The 25,206-nt window shown below is 51.8% G+C and overlaps 1 protein-coding gene across 1 annotated transcript; it reads right to left on the bottom strand.

The window, feature by feature from the left end:
• Positions 1-2,568: 2,568 nt before the first annotated feature.
• On the bottom strand, positions 2,569-24,265 carry gnmt (glycine N-methyltransferase). Its single transcript, XM_039749550.1, has 6 exons — positions 23,955-24,265; positions 17,854-17,981; positions 15,505-15,618; positions 7,918-8,060; positions 4,893-5,011; positions 2,569-3,963 (listed from the first exon to the last, which is right to left on the bottom strand). Exons 1-6 carry the CDS (start codon positions 24,158-24,160, stop codon positions 3,792-3,794), a joined length of 882 nt encoding a protein of 293 aa, XP_039605484.1. The 5' UTR covers positions 24,161-24,265; the 3' UTR covers positions 2,569-3,791.
• Between the last annotated feature and the right edge of the window lie 941 nt (positions 24,266-25,206).

Here is a 25,206-nt window from a genome sequence, read left to right as displayed (position 1 = left end):
TTGTGTGACACGAAGTGACTTGAAGGCCAAACCGTCTTTCTCTTTTAAACCAAATGAATGCAAGGTGGGCAGTGGTGGGCAGAGGGAGTGGTCAGCTGTGGTGTTTGGTGTCACCCCCCAGTGGCTAAAGCATTGAACTGCACACCCTGACTTGTCCTCTAATTGAGCCCCTCAACTTTCTGCTGTTCATGCCTGGAAAGTGAACAGGATAGGTGGGCACTTCAGAAAGGCGCTATATAAAAGAGGGAAACAAGCGTGCCCTATAATGGGGGCCTCGCTCCGCTATACTGTTCCTGTCTGGGTCTCCTCATGTCACAGGCCTGCTGAGGTCTTCTGTGGTGTAAATGCCATAACAGATGGACTGGCATCCCAACTGGCATGAAGAGCAAAGCCGTAATGGATGGATTACAACCCGGCCAGGAGGTCTCTTAGTTCCTATTTCCAGGTGGGACATCTGACTTAATGGATGGACCGGGCACACTGGATATTCAGGACAGGTTATCCCTCCAGTGTGAGAGGTGGCCGTGTCCCAGTCTGGACTCCCACACAGTTCTATGGGACTTTCAGTTTGGTAGGGCAGCCCTGTCAGGGTCCCTGGGTGCCACCAGAGGCCGCTGCCAGGAGGTCACCCTATTTCACAGAGTATCGTCATGACCCAAAGGTCTGGTGGTCTGATGAAACCACCAGAAGATAAGTCCGAGTCTGGAGGAGGAGGAGGAGCAGGAGAGACCCCTGCCACTCCCACAGTGCACTGGTTTTGACTTTGCCCATCTGAAGGTCCTGTGGCACAAATTAAAGGACTTCACTTGAAGCCGGGACTGTGTCTGGGCGGAGCATGCCAGCCATTTGGGGATCTGTAGTGCCACCTTGTGGTCACACTGGTAAGGATGACAGGAAGCATTTTAAGGTTGGGTCACCCCACTCACTAAAGATGGCATCAGAGAGCAGAGACATGTGGTGTGTTGATTATCAGACATCCCTGGACCCTCAAACCCTGTGACACATGACCCTGACTGTCCCCGGACCCTCTGACCCTGTATGTGTGCAGCACTTTGGGATGGTACTGCTGTGGCCCTCTAGTGCTGAATGCAGTGAACGGTAAAGCACAAGGCTGACATTAGTTTCCCAGAATTCTCTTCTTCTGTGACTTGGAGCTGTGACACAGAAAGTGGCAACTGGGGACCATTTGAGTGTGACTAAGGAGACAACGGCACCCCCTAGTGGCTAATGTAATGAACTGTACTTCCCAGAGCTTCCCATTCAACCTTTGGCACCCACCTGGACTTTGGGGTGGCAGCACACTGGCATTTCACCAGGTCTGTGTGTGTAGAGGACTTCAGGGAGATGCTAAATAATCTCATCACGTGGTCCTTATGGCCCTGTCACCCGCCTGAGTGACCCCAAGTCAGAACTCACTTTGCACTCTCCTGTGCACTTGTCACTTGAAAATATGGCTGTGTGTGTGTGTGTGAAGACGTATGGCGCCCCCTTGTGGCAGCACATCCACCCACTGGATCTCATTTCATCTCTGCCATGTGGTGAGACACATTGTGACAGCAAGCTGTGAAAGGCGCTATATAAACACCGAATGACTGACTAATCAACTTCAGGGGTCAGCAGCACCAGACAGGTGTCATGGCCAGTCATGTCAGCCCAAGATGACCTCAGTAGTGATGTGGTCATGATGTGCCCCCCCAATCTAATTACTAGCCTGGGGGGCACAAGGCATGTTGACCGGTGGAGGGACATGGAGAACCCGGCAGGTGTGTGACCTGAGCGGCCATTTAGTTTTGTACCACAGGAGGGCAGTGGGACCACCGCATTGCTATAGAGCGCCCTCTGCTTAGTCTGGTGCCAGGGAGCACAGGGTGGTGACACACACGTCATGGCCTAAGAAACTCATGTTTGGGTGACGCTTCCCGTTATTAAAAGTCCATTTTCTTTAGCCGTCTGCATCAGGTTTTCAGGTCGTTTGTAGTGAAAATCGTGAATCCCTCGTCCTGGATGACTGGCGACTCGAAACAGACATGGTGTGTGCCATGGTGGGTTACCCATGGGTATGCGCCAACGTCCCATCTGGTACCAGGGTCAGTCCCTGCCCATGCACCACACTCGTCTGGTTTCCATTCTTTCCATTCACACTAATGAGTTCCTGGCAGTGCCCGCTGCCTGTGGTGCCAAACCTCACTTCTTCAGACAGTGTGAATGCTCTTGAGAAGCGGCATGTGTGTGCCATGTTGTGAGGATCTTAAATACAGAGTAGGTGTGCCGGGGCAGCACCTTCTGCCATGCCCTCTGTTGTTGGGGTTCACCTTTATTAAACCAATGCAAGTGCCCTGGCACAATCTGGTATTACAAAGCGCCACCTCAGACAGACTCTAAAGCTACTGTAGTGGCTCATCTTGCCTGGGCAGGCTGATGTGCCTCGGAGATGTTACCGGGCACAGATGGGGCACCATAATAGGTCCTCAAGTGAAAATGCCTGAACTGGCAGTCTGACTGGGTTAAATCACCAAGCTAAACATAAAGAGAATTTGCCAGGTGTGCCACAATAGACAGACAGATAAATAGAGAATAATAAAAGATTTTATTTATATAACATTGCCAGGGGGCAAGAAGGGTTGCTTGGTTGGCATCACTAAACACTGCACAGAGGGGCAAGCAAATGCAAAAAAGAGAAGGGCATCTCACCCTCGAGCAGATGGGCGGTGGTGTTGATTATTATTAATATTATTAATATGACTGAGAGGCGAATGTCAAAGCACAAGGCTGCCAGTTCAATCCCACCGCTGACACCAATGCCACTGTGGTTTGGCTCTGCTCACTATGCACAGGCACTATACAGTGCGACAAGGTAAAGACCACCCTGTCAATCCCTCCATCTGCCTGCACTCAAGTGGAGAAGACAGGAAAAGGCGCGACTCTCTGAAGGACATGACGTCATTTGTGGAAAGGCGCTATATTAAAGCAGCACTCCTCACATTCAGTCCCTCCGCTCACTCCCAGTCTTCAGTTCCTCTGCCACTTAACCCAAGAAGAGGCTCACTACATAGAAACACCAGGCGGTTGACTTCATCCCGACCTCTGAAGAACGATGAGTGCGCCCTGACTGGTGTTCACCATGGAAAGGCGCTATATAATAAGGTTGTTCCCCATTTGTCTCCTGGGTTTCCTTGCCTGATCTCTCTTGGCACACTGAGGACACAAAACTGGTCACCAGGGCCGGGACCTGATGAAGGCTACGTGGTGAAGGATGGCAGGAATGGGCAAGTAGAAAACAGACCATCAGGGGGCAGCAGAGAGCCCCCCCATCGGGGGGACACCAGTGGGCTTGAGGGCCCACCCCCATGTTTTGTGCCCAACGCTGGGGGGCTGGATGAGCTTTGACATAAGAGACCCCTCCGGCGGACAAGAGGCGGTGCCCATGTTAACCCTTTCCCTCCCACAGCCTGGCACTCACAGTGGCACATGGTGCCCCCTGTCTTTCTCTTTGTATTTTCAGCTCTTCAGTCATTAGAAGCCATGATTGTCACATTTAGAAATTAACAACAAAAAGCATAAAAAATAAAGTTGAGACAAAGCCCACCTGCTGACGCGCCTGCCAGGTCGGTAAGCAGGCAGTGAGATTCGTGACCAAAAAAATTGAGTGGTCCAACCCGAAGACCTCGATGCAGGCGACCAGACGGGAGATGCTGTCACACGCTAAGCTCATTGTTTGGGCCCTGGATGCCCACCCCACCCCACCTCACCTCCCTCCCCTCCGAGGCGGGTCCCCTCCTGCCAGCTGCTCCTCAGGCATTCTTCTTGACCACGTGGATGAAGTAGCAGGGGGCGTAGGCCTGGCCGTCCACGTAGGGCTTGAAGTCGCCGTACACCTCCTGCTCGCACTTCCCGTTGAAGGCCTTCCTCAGGAGCTCCTTGAAGTTGTCCAGGCAGTGGGGGTAGTAGGACAGGCGGAACTTACTGGAAAATGGAGGGAGGGACAGCGTGAGAGAGGGGTGGTCCACCTTGGGCCAGCCGTCTACAGCTCCATGCAGCTCCTAAAACGCAGACCACAAGACCCCCATACTTACTATAGAGGGCCTCCAGATCATGGAATGGCTCCCCCTGCTCACCTTAAATAACGGTCAGCAGCCTCCCACCGGCCAATCACATGCCTGGTCACGAGGGTCTTTGCTCATCGGACGGGTCAAAATGGAGACTGGAAAGAAGCTCACTGTGCCCATCAAGGGGCCATCCTGCCCAGCGGGTATAACCTGAATCTGGAGGGTGGGAGGCCCGGTCATGGTTGGTGGGTCTGCTTCTACTATAGCATTTGGAGTGCAGTTACTGCCAGTGCCACGAGAGGGCACTGTTTACCATTGCAGCATGGACTTCAAGGTGGTCCCAACTCCAGAACTCAGTCGGGGTAAGTAGGGTGGGTGAGAGTCTCTTCATGAGAGAACTGGGGCAGCTACCATCTATGGAGATGTGTCCAGAGAATGGACAGGTGGTGCACAAGCTTGGAGCTGGGCTGGCCGTGCCCCCTGCCCTCCTGGTGTGGTCCAAGCAGAGCAGCCGTGTGGCGTTTTGGGATTTTCTCTCCAGGCTGACTCTCTCTGTGTGTCTTTCTCGTATGTTTTGTGCCAATCTGATCACATGACTCTGGATTGGCATCACATCCTGCCCTGCACTCAAGACTGGCAGACAGGCCTACGTGTCGCCATGGACAGATGGCTCTCAAATCTTGGCACAGCTTTAACCTGCTCATGAATACTGCAGCGCCACCTAACCCTGACCAGGAGGAGGAGGTGGGGGGTGTGCCCTAATCTTTGAACCCGTGTCTGGGGGGTGAGAGGGGGTTGTTGGAACAGCTCTCAGTAGCTGGACTGCTAGTTTGATTTTAAGAGTACCTCAGCTCTGCGGTGCCATCCTGTTCTTGGGAGACCTGCAGGGTGTAGTCCAGCGTCACCATGTGGGGCTTGTTGTTGACCAGGAGAACGGACGTCGTGATGTCCTGAGGAAGGTCGCTCTGGAGAGGAAGAGGAGGTGAGTTTAGTACTGACCGCGGGGTGAGGTGTGCCATGGCAAGGGAGAAGGCGGGCACACACTAACATCTGTCCAGTTCACACCAACTCCATGTTGGTTTTGTATGGGAAAGGCGCTATATGAACAAAATGAATTCATTACTGTTGTTTTCTTAGGCTGCGGTGGGCTGGCGCCCTGCCCGGGGCTTGTTTCCTGCCTCCAGCAGACCCCCGTGAGCCTGCAGTTAGGATATAGCGGGTTGGATAATGGATGTTTATGGATAGTTGTGGTCTCTGCACATATGGCACCTTTACCTTATATTATCATTTATAAATACTGTAGCACTGCTACCTGTAAGAAAACGGGCAGGGGAGGGGGTGCAGCGGGCACAAGGAACACCAAAGAAGGGGGTGGCGGGTGGCACAGCGCTCAGGTTTGCAATTTCTTTCTAATTCAATGTATTGAAGCAGCGCTGCTTCACTGGACTACGAATCCCAGCAGTCACAGGTGTGCTTCGCCATTGGGCGGCTCTGGGTGTTGCTGCAGAGCTTGCTGGGGGAAAACCAGCTATGGGGGCGGACCTTCAAAGTGAGCCAGCAGAGGCCGGTGGGAGGTCGGTGGTCTTATGGCGTCACCTTCCAAGGGATTACAAAGCCCACACACCCAATGATCACCGCGTCCTGGTTCTGGGTCTGCTTCTACACGTTGTGCCCCCGGACTGCTCGCCATTCCCACTCATCACAAATTCCATACACATGTCCGGGGGTCTGCTCACAGGGGGGCCTCCTTCCGTTCACCGCCATTGTGGTTGTGCTGGGCGGCGTTTGGACCTTCGTGGCGCGTGTTTGCCGTTGATCGTTTGGCGCCGAGTGTGTCGTCGTGGTCAGTTAGGTGGGAGTTTTGCACGGGTGCTGGTTGTTATTTTTTTTAACCCCCATTACATTTTTAATATATTAATTATTATTATTATTATTAATTCCTGACTTGCTTGACGTGTCTCTGTGTGTGTGTGAGTTTGAATGAGTGTGCGCAAGGCAGGGGAGGAGGGCTCCTGGGGTCCCTAAATAAAGACATCCCCTCTAAACCCTGGCGTGAATCTGAGGGTCCTACAAGCGCTAAAAGGGAGTGCACCTGCTCTTCACCTGGCCTGAGGCGGCCCCCCGACTGAGAGCTTAGAGTTCCTTAAAGAAAAGAAACTTGGCGGATGTGTCCACTGGGGTCTGCGCACCAATCTGTGTCACAAAAGAGCCGCACGTGTGACACCAAGCCAGGCCGAGATGGCCCACCTATCTAGGGTGCCACTTCTGTGCTATCCAAGTGTGCGTTTCTCGCCCCACGGACCCCCTGATGCCTCTGAGAATTCCCTTGGGTCCAGGAATCCGTTTATGATGGCAGGTTTTGTTTTCCGTGTGTTCTTTCTTCTCTTAGGTCTTTTTCTGATGCCACCTTGGTTTTCGGGTGCCCTGCCACTGCCATGTTGCCCACAGTTGTCATCACGGCGATGGGGCAAAAGGTGGGCACGGCACACTGCCTGGTCATCTGAGTGCACGGATATATCTGAAGAAGTCCAGTCTGGTTTGGTGAGGGCATCACTACTCATCTTCAAGACCCCCTTTTTCTGCAGTTTAGCACTGGGACTTGATGAAGGACAGCACGGACCCCCGGCTTGGACTTTTTCTGTCATTTCTTCTCCTGAAGGTTTCACATAGCAAGTCTAACAGCTGTCCATTTGCACCAGAAATGACCACAGGACCTCACCCAAGCAGAGCCAGCTGGTGACCCCCTCCCCCACTCTGGGCAGTGCCAAGTTACCCCCACTTGTGTCTCAAGCTTCGGGCGCCCCAGCAGGTCAGAGTTTTGGCTTTGCTGTTTCTGGACAAACAAGTTAAAGTTCATAAAGTGAAGAATGTCCTTCAGCTGCTGCCAACCGCTGACATATTAACTAGCGTGAGGAAGAGGCAGCTGGCCACAGAGGAGGCCAAGGACCGCCAACACCCCCCAGCTGTTAAACTCGGCGGGCCGGTGACGTCATTTGTGTACTCGGACAGCAGAACACAACAACAGGAGCTGCAGTCCCCCAGCAGATAGCATCAAGTTGAGGTCTGAGGGTCTCAGAGGCCCTCCTGCCCACCCATCACACTACTTGGTCTCTGATTCCGTGTGGCTCTCTGTGTGAAGGGGCACTGGGCGCAGTGCCACCTCATGATGTCCCTCACTCACTCACCTTCTTATTAAAACACGTCAGAGAAGCCCCCCTTTACTGCCGATTTTCCCGCCCACATTCCGTGTCATTCTGATTTGATTCTTGCAGTCCGTGAAGTGGTCTTGGTGATCCATTGGCCCTGCAGTGTCCCCTAAACCCCTGGTCAGCTGAGCGATGAGCTTTAAAAGGAGGACCACCAGCATCCCACTGTGTGACTGACTTTATGAGACGTGAATGGAGTGGTGGGACGCTGGCAAACCAGGGGCCAACGTGATTAGCCAGGGTGGTGGTGGGGGGCACACACAGAGAGGAACATCAGGGGTGTCCACCACAATCCTCAGGCTTAGGCACATTCCGGATTGTAATTAGGGGGGCTAAAAACATAGCGGTGCCCCTCATTGGGGCTTCTGGGGCTCACGGGAATCTCAGTAAGTCTGAGCTGCTAGTGTGTTAGGCCAGTAGAAACGTCTCGACACCACCGGCCCACCCATCACAGGTAACTACAGTCACCCACCAGGTGGCTTCAGGGTGCCAACTGCTATGGTGTTAGGTGGGGTGGGCTTCTGCCCTTTGACCTTCACCTCTCTACACAGGTGGCACCCCATTCAGAAAATGGCATCTCAGCTACTCAGCCTAATGATGCAAACAGCACAGGAAAGCCAAGTGAGTGGGCCACTGTGCCAGGCAAAGAGCGGCCATTGCCTTACCTTGTAGTAGATGTTCTTGCCCTGCGGAGCGTTGCCCATCTTCAGGATATAGTCGTAGTTTCGGTGATCGATAATCAGAATCCCGCCAGGCTTTACCATGGTGGCGATATTGGACAAGGCCAGCTTCTGGTCACTCTGGTCACCTGGATTTAAAAACAACACAAACGGTCAATCAGCGAGGCCCCCTGGTGGCTCAGACATGGCAAAGCACTTCTGAGCTGCCTCAGCTGCCTACAAGTCTAAAACGTCGCGTCCCATTCTGTGTGTAAAGAGTCACCCGGGATGGTGAAAGGTGCCATATAAACACGTGGCATCACTTGAGGGCTCACCTGTGCCAGCCACATCACCTGTGAAGGTGAAGCCAAAATGTGTGATGGTGGACTTTGGGGAGCTCACCAGGTTCATGATGGGTTGGGGGGCACACACACACACACACTTAGGAAGCGATTAGCAGCGAGGCCTGCCCACCTGATCACCTCTCAGCATGGCTTTGGTTTCAGTGGTCCACACCGGGGTCCCCACAGCATAACCCCAACTCTATGGGCCAGGAGGTGACGCCTGTCACAATTGGCCAATGCCACTTCCCAGACATGGTGGCGTCACTCAGGACACATTCAATGAGTGGCACCACAAGACAAATGTAGTTGGCACAAGCCAAAGTCAAATCAAAATGGCAGGAGTCGTCCATTGGAACCGCAAATCAGAAGTCAACGACCAGAAACTGAAACTCAGAAGCTTAAAAAATGGGAGGGCGAGGCGAGGCTCCGCCATGCGCACGTCTGAGCTTTACGCCCATCAATCTCCGATATGGAAGGGACGTTCACGGCGACCCCAATAAGGGTGCGCTGGTGACGTCACATGCATGGCACTTTGTGGAGGATTCTGGACGGTGACGTCCATGGAGAACCCCGACACGAAGGCGCCAAAGCGACTAATTAAAGATGGCGGCACAGCGTAACGTAGCAAACGCGGGATCAGAGGGGCTCTGCAATGCTGTGAGGCTCCCAATGGCCCCAAAGTCCAACTCGGCGTCCACAGAGAGGCCAAGAGGCGCAGCGATGAGGTCCAAGGGTCGAGAAACTCACCGACTGCCTGGCACTTTCAACGTGAACCTCCGGGCTCTGTGGGAGACCCTCGGGGTGTACAGAGTGGAGGGCAGCTAGTGGTGGTCATTGATCAGGTGGCCCCGCCTACTCTTGGGGCTCCTCCCACCAAGACAGCAGACAGGTCAGTAAAAGTGACGATGACATGAAGACACGCCGATCTGCACCCCAGCTGATATAGCACCCCCTGATGTGTGCATGGAGGGTCTACTTCTGGAGTGGCCTCGTGTCGGGGGGCTACGTGCAGGTTTAGTCAAAAAAAGGGGAGAGCAACTTGGTGGACTATGGGGGTCTGAGCTGTGAGGGGAGATGAAGAGGGGGCCGACCTTATAAAGCGGATCGGAACAGTGGATCTGGGCGGCCACTTTCAGGTGGGACACGGGGGCAGACCCCCCCAAAACACACACATTGACGCGGGGGGTCTATGACCAAGTGGTGTGTTGGGGGAGTCATTGGGGCTGAATGGCCTGTTTGAAGGGAGACCACCTCGGGTGTACAAAGTGCCATTCCAGCTGATGTGGCACAACGGATGGACAGTTGCTGGTTTAATCCACATCCTCACCAGTAGTGGTGGCTGGGTGGGCCTGACAAAGTTGGCACAATTTTGAAAATGCAAATTAAACAAAACCCAAACGCGGTGCTGGTTAAATGTGCCTTGACGGTGGGACCCTGAGGCACTTCACGTCACTTGTGAATATCCAGCCATTCCTGCGGTTCAGGGCTGCTGAGGGGGTCAAAGAACGAAATAATGACAAACGGGTGACACCAGCAGGTGACTGGAATCCTGACTTGGGGTCCACGAAAGGCTTAGAGGGTCTCCAGTTTGTCAGCAGAGGGGTGTAAGAAGAAAGACTGGAAGGGATTGGCGGGTTTCGCCCTCGGCAGCACATCACAGCATTCAACGGTTCGAGGACCGCGGAGGGCGAGGGGTGCAAGACGAAGCTGAACAGCCGGGACCCCCGACCCCTCAGACGGCAGGCACTGCATCTCCAAATGGCTGATTGAACCTCACGGCCAATGGATGACTTTGGCAAAGCTCTGCCAGACTGAGTGACAGTCACAAAGGCCACCGCAACCTCCACTGTCCCCTTGACCTCTTTGGGCTCAGGGATGTCTGGATGGACCACCACATGTGTGCTGTGGGCAGATGACTCAGCGCTCCAGTGCCGTTAGTGGAAGAAATGGACGCCGGACCACCCGGACTCTTATCAGCCTGTGGGGTCTGGGGTTGTGTTGGCACCATTGGCACTCTGGTGATGGCAGCATTGAGATTCTAGAGCAACGTGTATGGCCTCCAAGGTGACATCTTGGCCAGGGACGTCCAATGCAGAACCACAACTGGCACAGGTGACAAAGGCATGGCTGTGGGGGGCTGAACTGGCCTGCCTGCACCCCTCGCCTGCCCTCAGTAGAGAATCTGGAGATGACAAATGTGACGATGACGACGAGTCCGAACTGCTGACCACCATAAGACATGTCTGCTGGGAGGACGGAGTGACAGAACATCGTTTGGGGTCCTCAGTGCCACCACGTCTTTGAAGGTGAGCAGGAATGGCGATGTCACAAAGTGCCAAATGTGTCACCGGCCCACCTTCATTTCAAAGGGGCTGCAGGCCTGAAACGCTGACTGGATATTCACAAATGACGTGAAGTCGGGTGAACGACGCAGGAAATGTCACAGGGGTCACAACGTCTGCCATGGAATCAAAGTCACAGCACATTTTTATTTGCATGTTTCATGTAATCAGCGTCCAGCCCACCAAGAGGGTCCTGCAACTTACAGGGAACACTTGGGGGTTGGTGGCAGGACTGGCCCTCCAGTCACTGTAATCTCAGTGTGGTGTCACCCACTGCACTTGGGTCCCAGTCTGGGTGGTACGTCATGTGGTGGGTGCTCCCCTCTGTCACAACTTTTTCTGCATTGCGGGTGGTCCCCCCCCTTTAGGCTCCACATGTTGGAGACACGACAGACAACCAAGAAAATGAAGAAAGAGAAAACAGCAGGGAAGTACATGTGAATGAAAACTGAAATATTAAAATAAACCTGAGCCAGCGCTGGGTGGGGCACTGCCCTGTGGCACTGTCCTGGTGTGCCACCATCACTTCCACATGGATTTGTACTCCTAATGGAGTTAAATGGCAGTTCACGTCCTCTCGTGTGTGTGTGTGTGTCTGGGCATCGCATTCCTGGCTCAGTTGGGGTAAACGATACCGCAGTGGAACAAGAGGGAGCGCTGCAACTCTATCTGATGCCCCCCTGAAGGGTACATACCCCCCCATATCCCAGGTGGCATGTAGATGGGTGTAGAGTTGGCTCAGATGCAGGAAGCAGCGGGTGAGATGATGCGTAGAACCTCACCACCAGAATTAAGAGTGGCGTCCAGCAGGGAGCAGCACTGGGGCGGCTGCTCTTACAGCTTTTAGTTACAGGACCCCCTAAACTGTGGGGTGGTCTGCCTGCTGCTATTAGAGATGCCCCTTCAGTCTCAGGCTGAAGACTCCCGACTTCAGTTTAGCACACCCTGCCTAGAGCTGCTGATTTACTGTGCAGACTGACATGAGCACTAAAACAGAAGTGACATGACAGTTAGCATTGGGTACTCGCCCTCCTCACCTACTCGGTCTCTCTTCTCGGTACTCAAATGTGCCACTTGGTGACACGGCCCACCTGCCCGCCTAAGGTAAAGTCATCCCTGATGGAGGATCGCAGGAATCATCAGGTAGAGGAGCCCTTTCATCGGATTGGCTGGCCCAGCTGTGGGATGGCCCAATGGGGGAGACAGCTTGATGGCCGAGGTTTCCAGGGGTCTCATGTATGAACGGTGCGTACGCACAGGAAGGTTGCCTAAGAACTTTTTGACGATCAAATCGCGATGTATGAAACCTACACTTGGCGCAAAGCCGCGCACTTTTCCACGGTAGCTCATGCCCTGGCGTACGCAAGTTCTGCGCTCGGTTTAGCAGACTGGCGGCACCCAGCAGTGCGACTCTTCCTGTGCGGTTACTCCTTATGTTATAAATACACTGAAAGTAACCGCATATCATTGATTAGTGTGACGCATCGGATTGGAATGAACTCGTAACAATATGATGGGCCAGAGAACAGCCATAGTAGTCCAGATAGCAGAACTGCTTTAGTGTTGTTACTCTTCGTCTTCTTCTTCTTCTTCTTTCAGCTCCTCCCGTTACGAGTTGCCACAGCGGATCATCTTCTTCCATTTTCCTCTCACTGCACCACTCGGAGTATTTCTATCTCTGTATCTGAGTGTGAATCACAGCAGCAGCTGATCAGATCATCGGGTACAGCATCAAGCTCACGCCGTCTCAGCCACGCGCACAGTCTATTTGAACTGCCGCCATACGACAAACACTTCAGAGCCTTTCCTGTACGGACCTCGCGATTCACAAAGAGTTTCATCTCAAGGACTTCAAACGCACTCCATCACTCCATCAGGTGCTCCTTGTAGAACTGTGAGGACTTCTAAGTCCAATCACCTCACTGGAAACTGGCACTACAGTTATAATATCTCACAACCTGCGCCACTTTATAAAGCGCGTATTCACATGTGATGACGAGATCATTTATAAGGTGAAATGCAGCAAAATATGTTTGTTAAATTATACACATAAAACTTGAACTTCATTTAAATAATCTGGATTGTTAATAATTAAACACGTGAGGACTCGGTGCCGCAGCGCCAGCGAGTTCACGGATTCATCTCGACTGATTGCTGTACGCCAGAAGGATGGACGGACTGAATGATTAAACACGTACTACTAAGACATTTCAATGTTCCTTAAACGTTTTGAAGAATCGTCGTTCTCAGCTTACAGACGGCTTAACGTCTCTTACAGAGCTGATTGTGTGGCGATCGGTTACTCGGAGAGAGAAAAGGAAGGACAGGAATTGGCGGTCAGTACGTCTGAAAGAGACAGGACTGCTGCAGTAATTTCATCAGATTTTGCGCACAATCACTGCGCCACCGTGCTCCCATGTTGAATAACTCCTGTCATCATATAAAAACATTTCTGGTATACATCTCAGTATTTGAGTTATTCAGAGAGCTGTGATATCACGAATGTCGTGTGTCCAGTCGGAGGAAGAGAGCCGGTTTAAGAAGCAAGTAGCGATTCACACACAGAGAAGATCAAATACGAAACAAAGCATTTAACGTGCGACTTTAATTACGATGGGATTTGAGAAACTGGTTAATTAAACGATTTTAAGATGACGTTTCTGATGTTCTACTTTACTGACAAAATAAACGACGTGACTAAAGTGGAAATGTCGAGATTCAAGTTGACATTTCGTGTTTTTTCCCCACTGCGTCCCTATTTTTTTTTCTCTGTACCCTAATAAGCTGTCATGTGACACTCGGACGGTGGACTCCCCTTTTCACGGTGACTTTGATACGTGACAATTTCTTTTTTATTTCGGTCGACTTCCTTTTCTTGTTAATCCCACCGTTTACGTTCTTCCTTTGCCTACAGTTGGTATTCGCTGAAACTCTTTCATTTTCTCCCGTTGTCTTGTCACAGAAGGCGGAGTTTAAAGGCGATTTAAATTGATTTGCATATTCATAGAGGCTCAACTCTGGGAGGAGTTGGGGGCGGGACAGCAGGCGTGTGCGTTACTTGTCACACTGACTGGGGTTTATGGAGCAGAAGAATACAGAAGTTGGCGAACGCACAGACAGATTCCTGCGTGTGGATTTTTCTGTGCGTACACACATTCCCACTTTGGTCCGTACGTCGTGTTTTAGTGCGAATTCTACGCACGACGTTATGCATGAGGCCCCAGGAATCGTATTATGGGATGTCATTTCCTGTTAAATTCTACTCTGTACTTGTAAAGTTGAGGATTTGCTGTGTTCTGCCTATTGTGTTGTATTGACCCCCCTTTTTTTTCTTTTTGAGACACCCACTGCATGCCCACCCTACCTGGTAAAGGGGGTCTTTCTTTGAATTGCCCTTTCCTGAAGTTTCTTCCATTTTTTCCCTACAAGGGTCTTTTCTTGTCTTCTTGGAGAGTCGAGGCTGGGGGGCTGTTAAAGCCCACTGTGGCACTTCTTGTGTGATTTTGGGCTACACAACAAATAAATTGCCTTATTAATATTCATAAGTGATCTGATGAGGAATAAAAAGAGCAAGCTGGTTGGCACTGGGGGGTACAGCACACTGCCACACCCACCACATGACAAACCACCTCAGGACCCCCAGATTAGGACCCAAGTGCAGCCTCAGTGCCACACGCGTTCAGGTGGAATGAAGCGGGTATGGCGTTATGGTGGCTGCAGTGCCAATCCTGCCACCAACGCCCCACTTGCAGGGCTGGACGCAGATTAACGTCACACCCACATGGAGGTTAAGGGTCCAGCTCGGGGGGCCCAATGGAGCGGAGCCACTTCTGGCGTTTATGGAATTCGAACCGTCAACCCGCCCCACCAAGGCAGGAGGATTGGCAGATAATCGAGAATCCGTTAATTCATCACAGAGGGTCTTGGACAGAAGACAGGAGTGGGCCGATTTGTGGACGATGAAAGTTAATGTCAGTAAATGTAAAGAATGATAAAAAAGTGGGAGGTCTGAATACACAATGGGGGTCTGAAAACTGAAAGCCCACCTTTAGGAGTCATAGAGGACGATCAACTGGCAGACAGAAGCCATGAAGAAGGCTAACAGAGTCATATAGCGCCTTGACGTGAGGAGTACAAGACCATGCAGGACCTGCTCAGGCTTTCTAACACACTGGTGAGGCCTCATCTGAGGTACTGGGCTGCAGTTTGGGTCTCCATAAAGACACAGCAGCACAAGAGAAGGTCCAGAGAAGAGCGACTGGGGGTGAGTCCAGGGGGACGAGTTATGAGGAAGAGTACAAGAGCTGAGCCTTTACAGTGATGAAGAGGAGACCTGACGGAAGGGTCTGAAATGATGAAGGGGGTCAGACCAGTGACTTTAAAATGAGGTCACAGCTGGACACTCGTTCAGGGTGAACTTCACACCCACTCACAGACACGTGAGTGACCAAGGAAGGTGATGGACAGGAGGACTTGAAGATCTTTCAAAACTCAACTTGATGTCGTTTAAGAAGAATGAAGTGGACAGGACTGGTGGGCTTTGTTGGCCTGAATGGCCTGCCCTCGTCCAGATGGTTCTAATGATCTAAAAGAAAATTAAAAGTTCAACCTGGCACATAAAACCTACAGAAGTGCAGCCGCTCATTTAACGGGGGTTAACACTTTTGCACACTCGGGTCTTGTATTCTTAATGAGTTTGGAAAGGAATTGCTCACCTAGGTGGGTTCACCCAGTAGGGGGCACTAGACCAGAACATGAGGTGCCAATGTAAACTCTGCCACCCGGGCTCCATTTGTGAAAGTGCATTTGATGTACCCTGGCCTCAGTGGTCACCTCGGACAAAGCCATCGGCTTTCACATCAGCGACGACATTCACATTGACACAACAAAGGGGAGGTGTCACCTACCTTTGAAATCGGGCAGATGGGCAAAGGAGTTTCCTAAGCAAATGACGGCATCAAATCCCAAGCCCGGCTTGTCCACGTCGGTGGGCAGCGTCAGCCAGTTAGCCTCCTCAATGACTGCATGAAGAAAACAAACACGACGTCAAAGGGGGACGGACACACGTGGGGACAGTCCTGCAGGGTGCCACAAGCTTCAAGAGCACAGCACACTGACAGCCTGGCAAGCTAACTGTGTGGGCAGAGTGACAGCACAATGAAACACCCCCAAAGAAACACCGAGTCTGAGGATACCTGGCAGCCTCGTCAGCACCGCGGTCAGCAGGACATGGGTGCAGATAGCGTAACGGGCCAGTCTGCCAAGGAGTTCGTTTCGGGCTTCACTATGACAAGGACCCTTGGAGCGTCTGCCTCTCTTGTTTTTTGGATTCTTTATTGTGATGAGCAGTAAAAGGGGGCAGTCGCAGTGTGTTCCCCACTCCAAGACAGGAGTTGGGCAGTAGGGTGCCCAGGCGGCACACACACTGGCATTGCTTTCAGTGTCAGTTAAAATGAGCCACTGCCAATAGGAGTAAGTGGCACCTGGAACACTAATGTAAGTCCAGGGCAGTGGAAGACGTCACCAATGTGCCAGCAGGTGGCAGCAGAGAGAGACGTACTGTCTAATATAACGAGGTCTCCCTGCTGCCCAGGAAGACAAGGAGGGTGTACTGGCAGGCTGGTGGCCACCAGGGGGAGCTCTGCCAGGACTCTTCAAGGCTCGCCTTGGCTCTTTTCTTTTATTCAACTGACCCGCATGAGGAAGTTGGGCTTCTCGTGGAAGTCATCCAAGGGGTCCTCCTGACCATACGGCACTGCGGAGGAGAGGAGGGAGGAAGAAGAGACGTGGAGGGAGAAGACGGCAGAGACGTAAGAGCCCAGTGAATGGCGGCGGCGTTACCCTCGTGTTACAACGGACCCTCTCTGCTCTTTATCAGGTGAATGTGAGAGCGTCCCCTGCAGGCCATTGTGGCTTTTTATTATTATTACCTTTAGTCATAAATAAATACATACATTCAGATAGTATATTATTATTATGTCATGATTTTTGTATTTAGGATTTAGTAAATCCTTCTTATTCTTTATAATGTGATTTTCTTGCCATTCATTGATTCCTAGGGATTGTGAGAGCGCCCTCTTCAGGCCACATTTTTTTACTTAATATTAATTATCTTTTCTTAATAAAACAATTAATTTTGATTACTATGTTATTGTTTGATGATTTTTGCATTTAGGATTTATTAAATCCATTCTTTATAATTTGATTTTCTTGCTACTCTTTGGTTCCTGGGAACTGTGAGAGCGCCCCCTGCAGGCCACTGTGTTTATTTTTGTACTATTTTATGACTTATTTTCTCATAAATAGATAAATAAAGTCAGATAGTAAATTATTACTATTTCATGATTTTTGTATTTAGGATTTAATAAACTCTTTCTTTATAGTTTGCTTTTTCGCGCGGTTCTTGGGTGGGTGTGGACTGTCAGAGCGCCCCCTTCAGGCCACAGTATTTCTTTTTGATTTCTCATTATTGCTCTACTGGTTATTGATGTTGGATTTCATATTTTTTATTGTCATTGTGTTTTAAGGGTCCTAATCACATAGGTGGGCTTCTCTGTATGTAAGGCTTACTCAGGCCCCGGTCTAACAGCTTTCCATCGTGGGGGCTAACCTTCTCTCTGGTGGTCTTCTTACATTATTGGGTTGTTTTCTGCACCTTTTCATTTTGGGGCATTTATATTTCCATGTTTTTCTTCTTCTGAGGGGCTTGCTTGGCATCGGCCCCTCTTTTTCATCAAGGTGTCAGGTCCGCTTTCCTAAACTTATCGAGGGGTCTCTTTACGCCTGGCCTGCTGCCCCCTCAGCCCTCCTCCTCCTCGACTGACTGTTTCAGATCTTAAGGACATGGGACTTTCTTTGAAGGTGTAATCATGAGGTGGCCCACCTTAATAACGAGGGTGTGGCTTTATGCTCACAGACAAATCAGTGCAATGGGTGTGGCTGTATGCTAATGAGCAAAGGGGGTGTGGCTCAGACTTCACTACTAAGTGAAGCAGGCCCTCCCCTGACAGGCGTCACCCTGGTGGGAGGCGGGGCGAGCACAAAGTGACATTTCAGATGACCACCCTTGTCATCATTTTAGGATGTGCAGAAGTACAGACTGGCACAAGCACATCAGTGTCCCACGAGGGCATCACCACCAACAAACTCTGCTGCTTGAATCCATCATGTGCCGTGAAAGGCGCTATATAAACCCAACTCTGAATGGTGAAATAAAGAAGCCCACGAGCCTTACAGCAGGCTGTGCCCGCCATTACCCCATTTGTCGAAGGCGTCCTCTTTGCGGCGCTGCCAGCGCTCCTTCAGCGCATACTTCAGCATCTTGTCGCTGGCATCCACACTCATCACCGTGAAGCCTTCCTCCACCAGCATGATGGAGTCGACTCTGGAAACAAAAAGACAAAACGACAAGAGTGAGGACGACCCTCGCTGGACATCTTGAGACGGGGACAGTTCTGGAAAGTTCCACCGAAGTCCACTCTGGCTAAGAAGTGAGGGGTCAGCGGCAGATGGATAAGTCAGAATTGGCACTGCGGCCACTTAATCAATCAGACGACATGGCAGCTGGTGGGCACACATGGCATCAGAACCAAGGCTTGGGGCACAAGTGCCCACCTTCAAAGTCCACCTAAGGGTGATGACAAATGTGACACAGCAGCGTAGTCAGGCTTTAGGAACTGAAGAAGGGACAGCGGCCACCACAAAAAGGCGCTACATAGAATAATAAACCCTGCTGCTTTAGCAGTCAAGCAGAAGACGGTGCTCACCCTGAAAGGCGCTATATAACAAATAGGACTTTATTAAAAGGGGTAGCACGGTGGCGCAGTGGGTAGCGCTGTCACGTTCTCCCAGTGTCTGCGTGGGTTTACTCCCTCAGTCCAAAGCCATGCCGGTTAGGTGCACTGGCAGTCTTAAATTGTGCTTGGTGTGTGTGTGCCCTGCGGTGGGCTGGCACCCTGCCCGGGGTTTGTTTCCTGCCCTGCGCCCTGTGTTGGCTGGGATTGGCTCCAGCAGACCCCCGTGACCCTGTAGTTAGGATATAGCAGGTTGGATAGATGGATGGACGGATGGATGGATGGATGGATGGATGGATGGATGGATGTTCACCATGAAAGGCGCTCTATAAAATAAACGGAGAATCATTATGGGATGGCCAATCTTAGCAAGTTAAAGTTTTGAGTTAAACTCAGTTATTAGTGTTTGCCTAATTTGAATAGAATAGAAATTTCTGCCATTGTCATAACTTCTGGTTTAGTCTTTTCCCCCTCTAAGTTAGTAAGAGAGACCCTTCTTACTGTGACTGAGACGCAGTGTGATAATGAGCTCAGTTGTGGTAAGAACTGGTCCCAGTAAAGAGGGGCTTGAAGACCCCTTGTCTACTCCGAGACGGGATGAGCACACAGAAATGATAAGTAAAGAGTAACGATCTGAGATGTAATGAGATTTAAACTTTTCTTAACATTAACCCTTTTTTTTTTTGCTATTTTAATTTTCTTTCTTTTTTGTGTCAACTGTTTTACTTTGAAACTTAACTAAACTTTTCAAAACGAAGACATTTTGTCTGTGGAATCATTTCTGGGCGTCAGGCTTTTGTCAAATCCCATTTTTTTGGAGTTGAAGCTGCTGAACTTTGGGAAAACGCAGCCACAGCTCAAATAAATAGCAAACAGTGCAGCTTTATGACTGCAATCAGGGATGGGGTTCACCGTGAAAGGCGCTATATAGCATAAGAAATAAGGCAGTGCACGGTGAAAGGCGCTCAATGAAAGAAGTGGACGTTCCCAAAATCCCCCGCCATCCAATGCAGGGTCCAAGGAGGTGGGGTGGAGCCCATCCTCGCAGCACTCCCAGCCCTCCACTCCTCACCGGTGGACCCCAGCCAGGCCCCACCGTCTATTTTCGCCCGAGCGGTGGTCCGGAGCAGCTGTGCTGCTTCTTTATTTTGCTCTTCCTTTATTTATTTGGCGTCCCTGGCGATGCTCCAAATTTAGCCGAGCCAGTCGAGCTCGCCGCCGAGTGACAAACAAGTTAACAGGCGGACGTCACGCCGCCCTGCCTGCTGACTTCAGCTCTAACGTGGCATTCTGCAATCCTGCCGCTGCTGAACTGAGTGGTCCGCTGGCCTTCATGGCAGCTGAGCTCCGAGGCGCCATAATAAGGACTGCCCCCTAGTGGTCACTCTTGGGACTACACAACAACACTGATGGTCTTGGGTGCCCCCTCACCTGCCGCAGCTCCAACAGTGAGAGTCATGAAGCAGTGGGCCTTACCTATATAGCGCCTTAGGGGCCAATTAAACACACAACAACACTGCAGCTAGCAGAGAATCCCACAGGACTCCCCCAGGGGGCGCCAGAGCAAGCGGCTTTACTTGTCAGTTCTTCTGAATGTCCGACTGTCCACGTTGGACTGGCACGGACTGGCACACAGAGGGCCTGCCAGGTCTGCTCTGTTCTCACACACACAATGTACAGAACTGGCACGATGTCCCCAAATCCAGACGAGCTACTCGGAGGAGTTTTGCCATCTGATGGAGAATACAAAGAGGGGGCGCTATATAATGGACGACACATGCACAGTAAGACTAGAGTAAGGCTGCTATGGAAAGGAGGACACGTCCTGCACAGCTGATAACTGGCAATGAACCGAGGGCATTATATAGTGGGTGCCCACAGAGGACCCCTTAGCATGGGCAGCTTAGGACCCTGGAAACTGAAGGCACTGTATGGTGCGGGCCAAGGCCTTCTATAAAGGAAGTCCCACTATGTGAGGATGCCATCTGCTTTACAATGGAGGACACGTACCGAGGGGGCCATGCAGTTGATAACCTGTGGAATACAGATGGCACGACACAATGGGCACACAGAGAGAGAGAGGGGGGACCCCTAAACTGAAAGCCACACGCCAAGAGCACCCTGTGACAGAGGTGACACACCAAGTTCTACCTCAAAGGTGCCATTTGAAGTAAAGCGCCCTTTTCTTTGGGATGAGAGTCAGCTTCACTTGGTTCCTTCAGGCCAATGGGCAATGCCAGTCTGCATACCAGTCCCCTATGGTGCCACTTGCCGTTTTTATCTGCCACCATGAGCAGAGCAGAACTGCAGGGGAGGGCAGTGGGCACAGGAGGCAAACACTGGGCGTGCCTAGAAAGTGAGAGCACTGATTGGGTGGCACAATCGGAGTTCATGACCTCAGGATTGGTAAACATGGCAGTGGGCGGATAACCCCACCCCTCCCCCAGACCACTGCTGCACAGGACACCCGAAGGAGGACACGGCCCCCTCACTGTCTGCTCAAAGTGTTTGAGAGATCTGGGTGCTCATGGTGTTTCGCCCTGTGCCAGCTTGGGTGCCAACTCTTTCTGTCCTTTTAATTTAATGAGTGGCCAGCTGGGTAGTGCCAGTCCACATGCCCATCTATTGTCTAGACCTGTTTTTTTATGGTGGAGAGCTGGTGGGCCTTGTCCTAACACAAGTGGGCACAGGGCAGTGCCCAAGCCTGCATGAGGTGCCACTCTGTTACTAGGCCCACACTCAATCACACAGAGCCAAGTGAAAGGCACCAGTCTGAGGATACGAAAGACACCAGGATTTGAACCCGGCTTTGTGGAGTGGTGGGCCGTGTCCCCATGTCCCCAGTCGTGTTCAAGGCCGGTGGCCTCGTGACAGAGTAGACGGTCCCTCCATGTTGGAGTATTCAGTAACGTTTAAGGGTGGCAGGTCCAGGCTGCCATCTCTCCAAGACTGGGGTTTGAATTAATAAAAGTCAACTGCACGTCCTGGGAGAAGCCATTCCCAGTATTCTCGGTCGGCATGCCAACCCCCCCCCTCACCACTACAGGGCCTAACTAGGAGAGTTCAGACCCCCCATGAAAAGGATCCACCATTCAGGAGTGTCTGCCAGTGTAAAAATAGAGCGCCAGCCGGGCCCCGAGGGTCAACGGTGTGTTTTTCATTCTAAAAACCGGACCCTTCATGTTTGTGCCAACGACTTGAGTTTCTGTTATGTCCATCTTTGATTTTCTAGTGGTAGAATGTGACAAACCTGGGCACGGGCACCGCCTAATGGCAAACATCACAAAGCCTTCAGGACTCGACGCTGCCAGTGCCAAGAACTCGATCAGGAGCCAACCCTGCATGCCAGGCCAGGTCACCACTAAGAACTGAGGGTCTTAAACATGCCATTGAAACTGGGCACCCAGCCGGGTAAGAAATGGGCCAGGATTTGAACCTGGGTCCCATAGTGGTAACCACGGAGCCACCACTGAATTCTGACCCTTAATGGCACCTTACAGGTGGGGCACAATCACAAGAGGGTCCCCAAACACACACAGAGAAGAGTTGAACCCGGGTCCTCAGTCGCAGTTGTGCTAAAAGCTGTCAGCCTAGTGACTGCCCTGCCAGCCTCAATGGCTTGAATATCTGAGAAAGTCTCACCATTGTCCCCAGAGTGTCACCAGTTTTATGGGATGTTTAGATGGCAGACACACGGACACCAGACCTCCTCCCCAATAGGGGGCGCCGAGATTCTCCACCATCACCGTGAGCAGCACGTGTGGACTTCTTACACCAGGGCCTCTCTATGTGCCCACTGGGACCCTGCCCTGGATAAGCGGGTTTGCAAGGTTGGTGGAGGGTCTCGACCCTTCTGTGGAGCATTCATCTATGAATATTTGGGGACACAGGGTGGGCATAAGTTCCCTGGTGACTGAGGGACATCATTATGGGGTGAAAGGACAATCTTTCATACCACCATCAGAAAAGCCTGTGGGGTCCACTTCGGGGGTCCCGATTTCACTCCTGCTAAAGTAACAACACCACGAGTGGCTTCTGCGCACAGAGGGGTTCTGCTGAACAAGGTGGGCTCAGAGAGCAGTTGAACCCACACACACCACACTGACCCCAACCTGATAAACAAGACCACCACCATTTAGATCACTAAACATGGCATCACATTCTCCGGCCCACTTTAGGGTCTGAGGAGCTGGAACTTGTAATAACAGGAACCAACCTGCTCAGACTGCCAGCCTATCAGGGCATAATAAACACGACAAAGACAGCAGGCCAGTGGACCACTCAGGTTAAAGGGGCAGACCCTGGTGGTCTTACGCTGGTTTTCCTTTTGATATTCTGGAATTCAAGCCAACAAATGGCACACCTGGCCAGGTGAGGAGGCGTGTCTTCAGCTAAGCAGGATGGGTCGTTGGCCTCAGCACTGCACCTGATGTGGCCAAGTTAGGCTCCACCCTCTCATGGCCACCGGAACAGAAAATGGACAGACGAGCAGATGGCAGCACAGGTGCCCCTTAGTTATTATATTAGTCACGCTTGTCCATCCGTCCATTATGTGAACCTGCTTAGCAGGTGTGCGGCATCAACCAAAGCCACACAGGGTGACAACTCATCACAAGTCACACACACACACACACACGCCAGGCCAAACCGGTGTCCCACATCAACCAGCCATGCCAGGCGTTGGACTGAGGGGTGAAGCTTGTGGACACAAAAGAAATAAAGGGTGAACACGCCAGCTTCACACAAAAGGCATGCCAGGCAGGAAAGGAAACTGCCCATTTAATTAAAAGGCCTTCAAAGACCCCCGGTGTGCCTCCAAGTCCATTCAGGTCCTGAAGATTGGAGGTTCTGCATCTACTAACAGGAGATGAGGAAGAGGAGGAGTTCTAGACAGTGACCTTCTGTCTGTGATCCACCATGGCATTCATTAGAGCGAAATGCCAGGAGCATACGGGGGGCACTGGCACGTCGACACTTTGGAAAGTCACTACGACCGTCTGTCCATGTGTGTGTGTGTGTGTTTGGACCTGTGACAGACTGGCAGCCCGGCCACCCCGACCCTCAGACCTCTCCAGGTGTGTTAGCGGGTGGGCAGCTCGTTAGTTTGTGACGTTTTTTCCACATTACGGGAGTTCAGGGAACGTCTTCTTGGGCAGAATTCGTAAAACTTCCGAAGGTCCGTTTGAACAAAAGCACAACCCGTCAGTCTCTTCAACCGAACTCAATGAGATGGCCGTTTGTGTCGTCGCAGATGTGCCCGCTGAGGTGACTGGCGACATTATAATGGCCCGGACTGCCTGTGTGAATGCGTGGAGCCCCGTCCAGGGTTTGTTCCTATTGTAAACTGGAACTGAAAACGCTAATCCCTCACACCCCACGGCCCCCGTACCCCGTACCCCGTACCCCGTACCCGTGCGTTTACCGCAATTCGCCCCAAAATAATTCAGTCGTGTCGAAGGTGCAACAGGCGGCGGAAGAAACATAAAGCGCGCGCCCCCCGGAGGACTGGTTCGCTGAACAGTGACAGGTACGCGCGCGACCCCCGGCTCGGCCGGTCTCCATACCCCGTCCCGCAGGCCACGTCCAGCACCTTCTTGCAGCCCTGCCGTTTGAGCAGCGACACCACCCAGTTCCGGTACTCGTCCGTCCGGCTGCGCGTGTCACCGATGTACAGTTGCCACACTTTGGCAGCCTTGCCGTCGGCATACTGGTCCGGCAAGCCCACGGCGGCCACACCTAGCGACCGGGTCCGGTACACGCTGTCCACCATCCCTGTTCGGTACGAAATCTCTTAGAGGAAAGTGCTGGAAAGTCCGTCGGCAGTGCCCCACGCTTCAGCCCTCGCCGCCGCTGTCACAGCGTTTGTTTTTGTAGCACTTGCCGCGGGGCATGAACTCCTGTCTGTCCTCTGGCCACGCCCCCCTGCGCTCTGGTTGGAGGAGGCTGCCTGGCCCCCGCCCCGCCCCTTCCCTCCAGCGTGCGAGTAAAGAAGTGCGAACTACCCGCGCGGAGCCGACCATTTACTGTCCGGGATGAGCGTAGCGCCCCCCTGTGGTCGCTGACTTGTGTCTCAGCAGTGGACGAATCACCGTCGGCAACGCCCTCATCTTCAGTCCACTTAATCCACAAGCGGGGGTCGTCTCGTTCTCCACACTGAAGCGGCGCAGCCTAGCGGACGAGAGCAGCTTAACAAGTCAAGACCCCTGATTCTGACGCAGCTCGTGCCCCCAAATGTTGGTTAAGCATTCCGTCACTTCTGGCATCCGCCTCGTGCCCACCATATTAATAACACGTTTTATTTATATAGCGCCTTTCCTGTGCTTCACAGAAATTTTAAACGAACAACGCGGAGAAGCTGAAAAAAACCCCTCAAATGTACAGCATTGGATTCAAAGTAAGAATATAACAGATGATGTGTGACCCCTGAAGTTCTCTTTCCTGTACTCCTTCCTTTTTTCATACCGTTTCGCCTTCATTTGACTCTACAGGGCTGATTCCTGCCTTTCAACCAATTCCGCTGGGAGAGGCTCGGACCACCCAGGACCCTAAACTCAATGCTGCAAGTCAAAGAATGTCGCTTATTTAGCATCCTTGTAGGGGTGTTGTCTGGTAAGGCACTATATGGGGTACAGATGCCAAGCGATTGCCACCCGAATGCCACCATCATGTTCAAATCAGATAATGCCCATTTCTTCTTATATAGCGCCTTTTACGAGAGAACACAGACACGCATTTATAAATAGGAATTAGAGCACACGGAGCTCCGCTTCAATAAGGTCTACCAACCAGCCGCCTTTGTGTTATATAGCGCCTTTA

This window comes from Polypterus senegalus, chromosome 3, assembly GCF_016835505.1.
Source record: "Polypterus senegalus isolate Bchr_013 chromosome 3, ASM1683550v1, whole genome shotgun sequence".
Lineage (NCBI taxonomy): Eukaryota > Metazoa > Chordata > Cladistia > Polypteriformes > Polypteridae > Polypterus > Polypterus senegalus.
Note: the sequence above shows the minus strand (reverse complement) of the source record. Positions and strands in the feature narration are given on the sequence as shown.

What these genes read in the sequence shown, in the direction of transcription:
- gnmt (XM_039749550.1), bottom strand. Translation starts at nt 24,160, where the DNA reads ATGGTGGACAGCGTGTACCGGACCCGGTCGCTAGGTGTGGCCGCCGTG. An exon ending in GGACGCCTTCGACAAATGGG is followed by an intron (nt 15,619 to 17,853) that starts GTAATGGCGGGC and finishes TTCTTCATGCAG; the next exon opens with TCATTGAGGAGGCTAACTGG. An exon ending in CCATCTGCCCGATTTCAAAG is followed by an intron (nt 8,061 to 15,504) that starts GTAGGTGACACC and finishes TTTTAAATCCAG; the next exon opens with GTGACCAGAGTGACCAGAAG.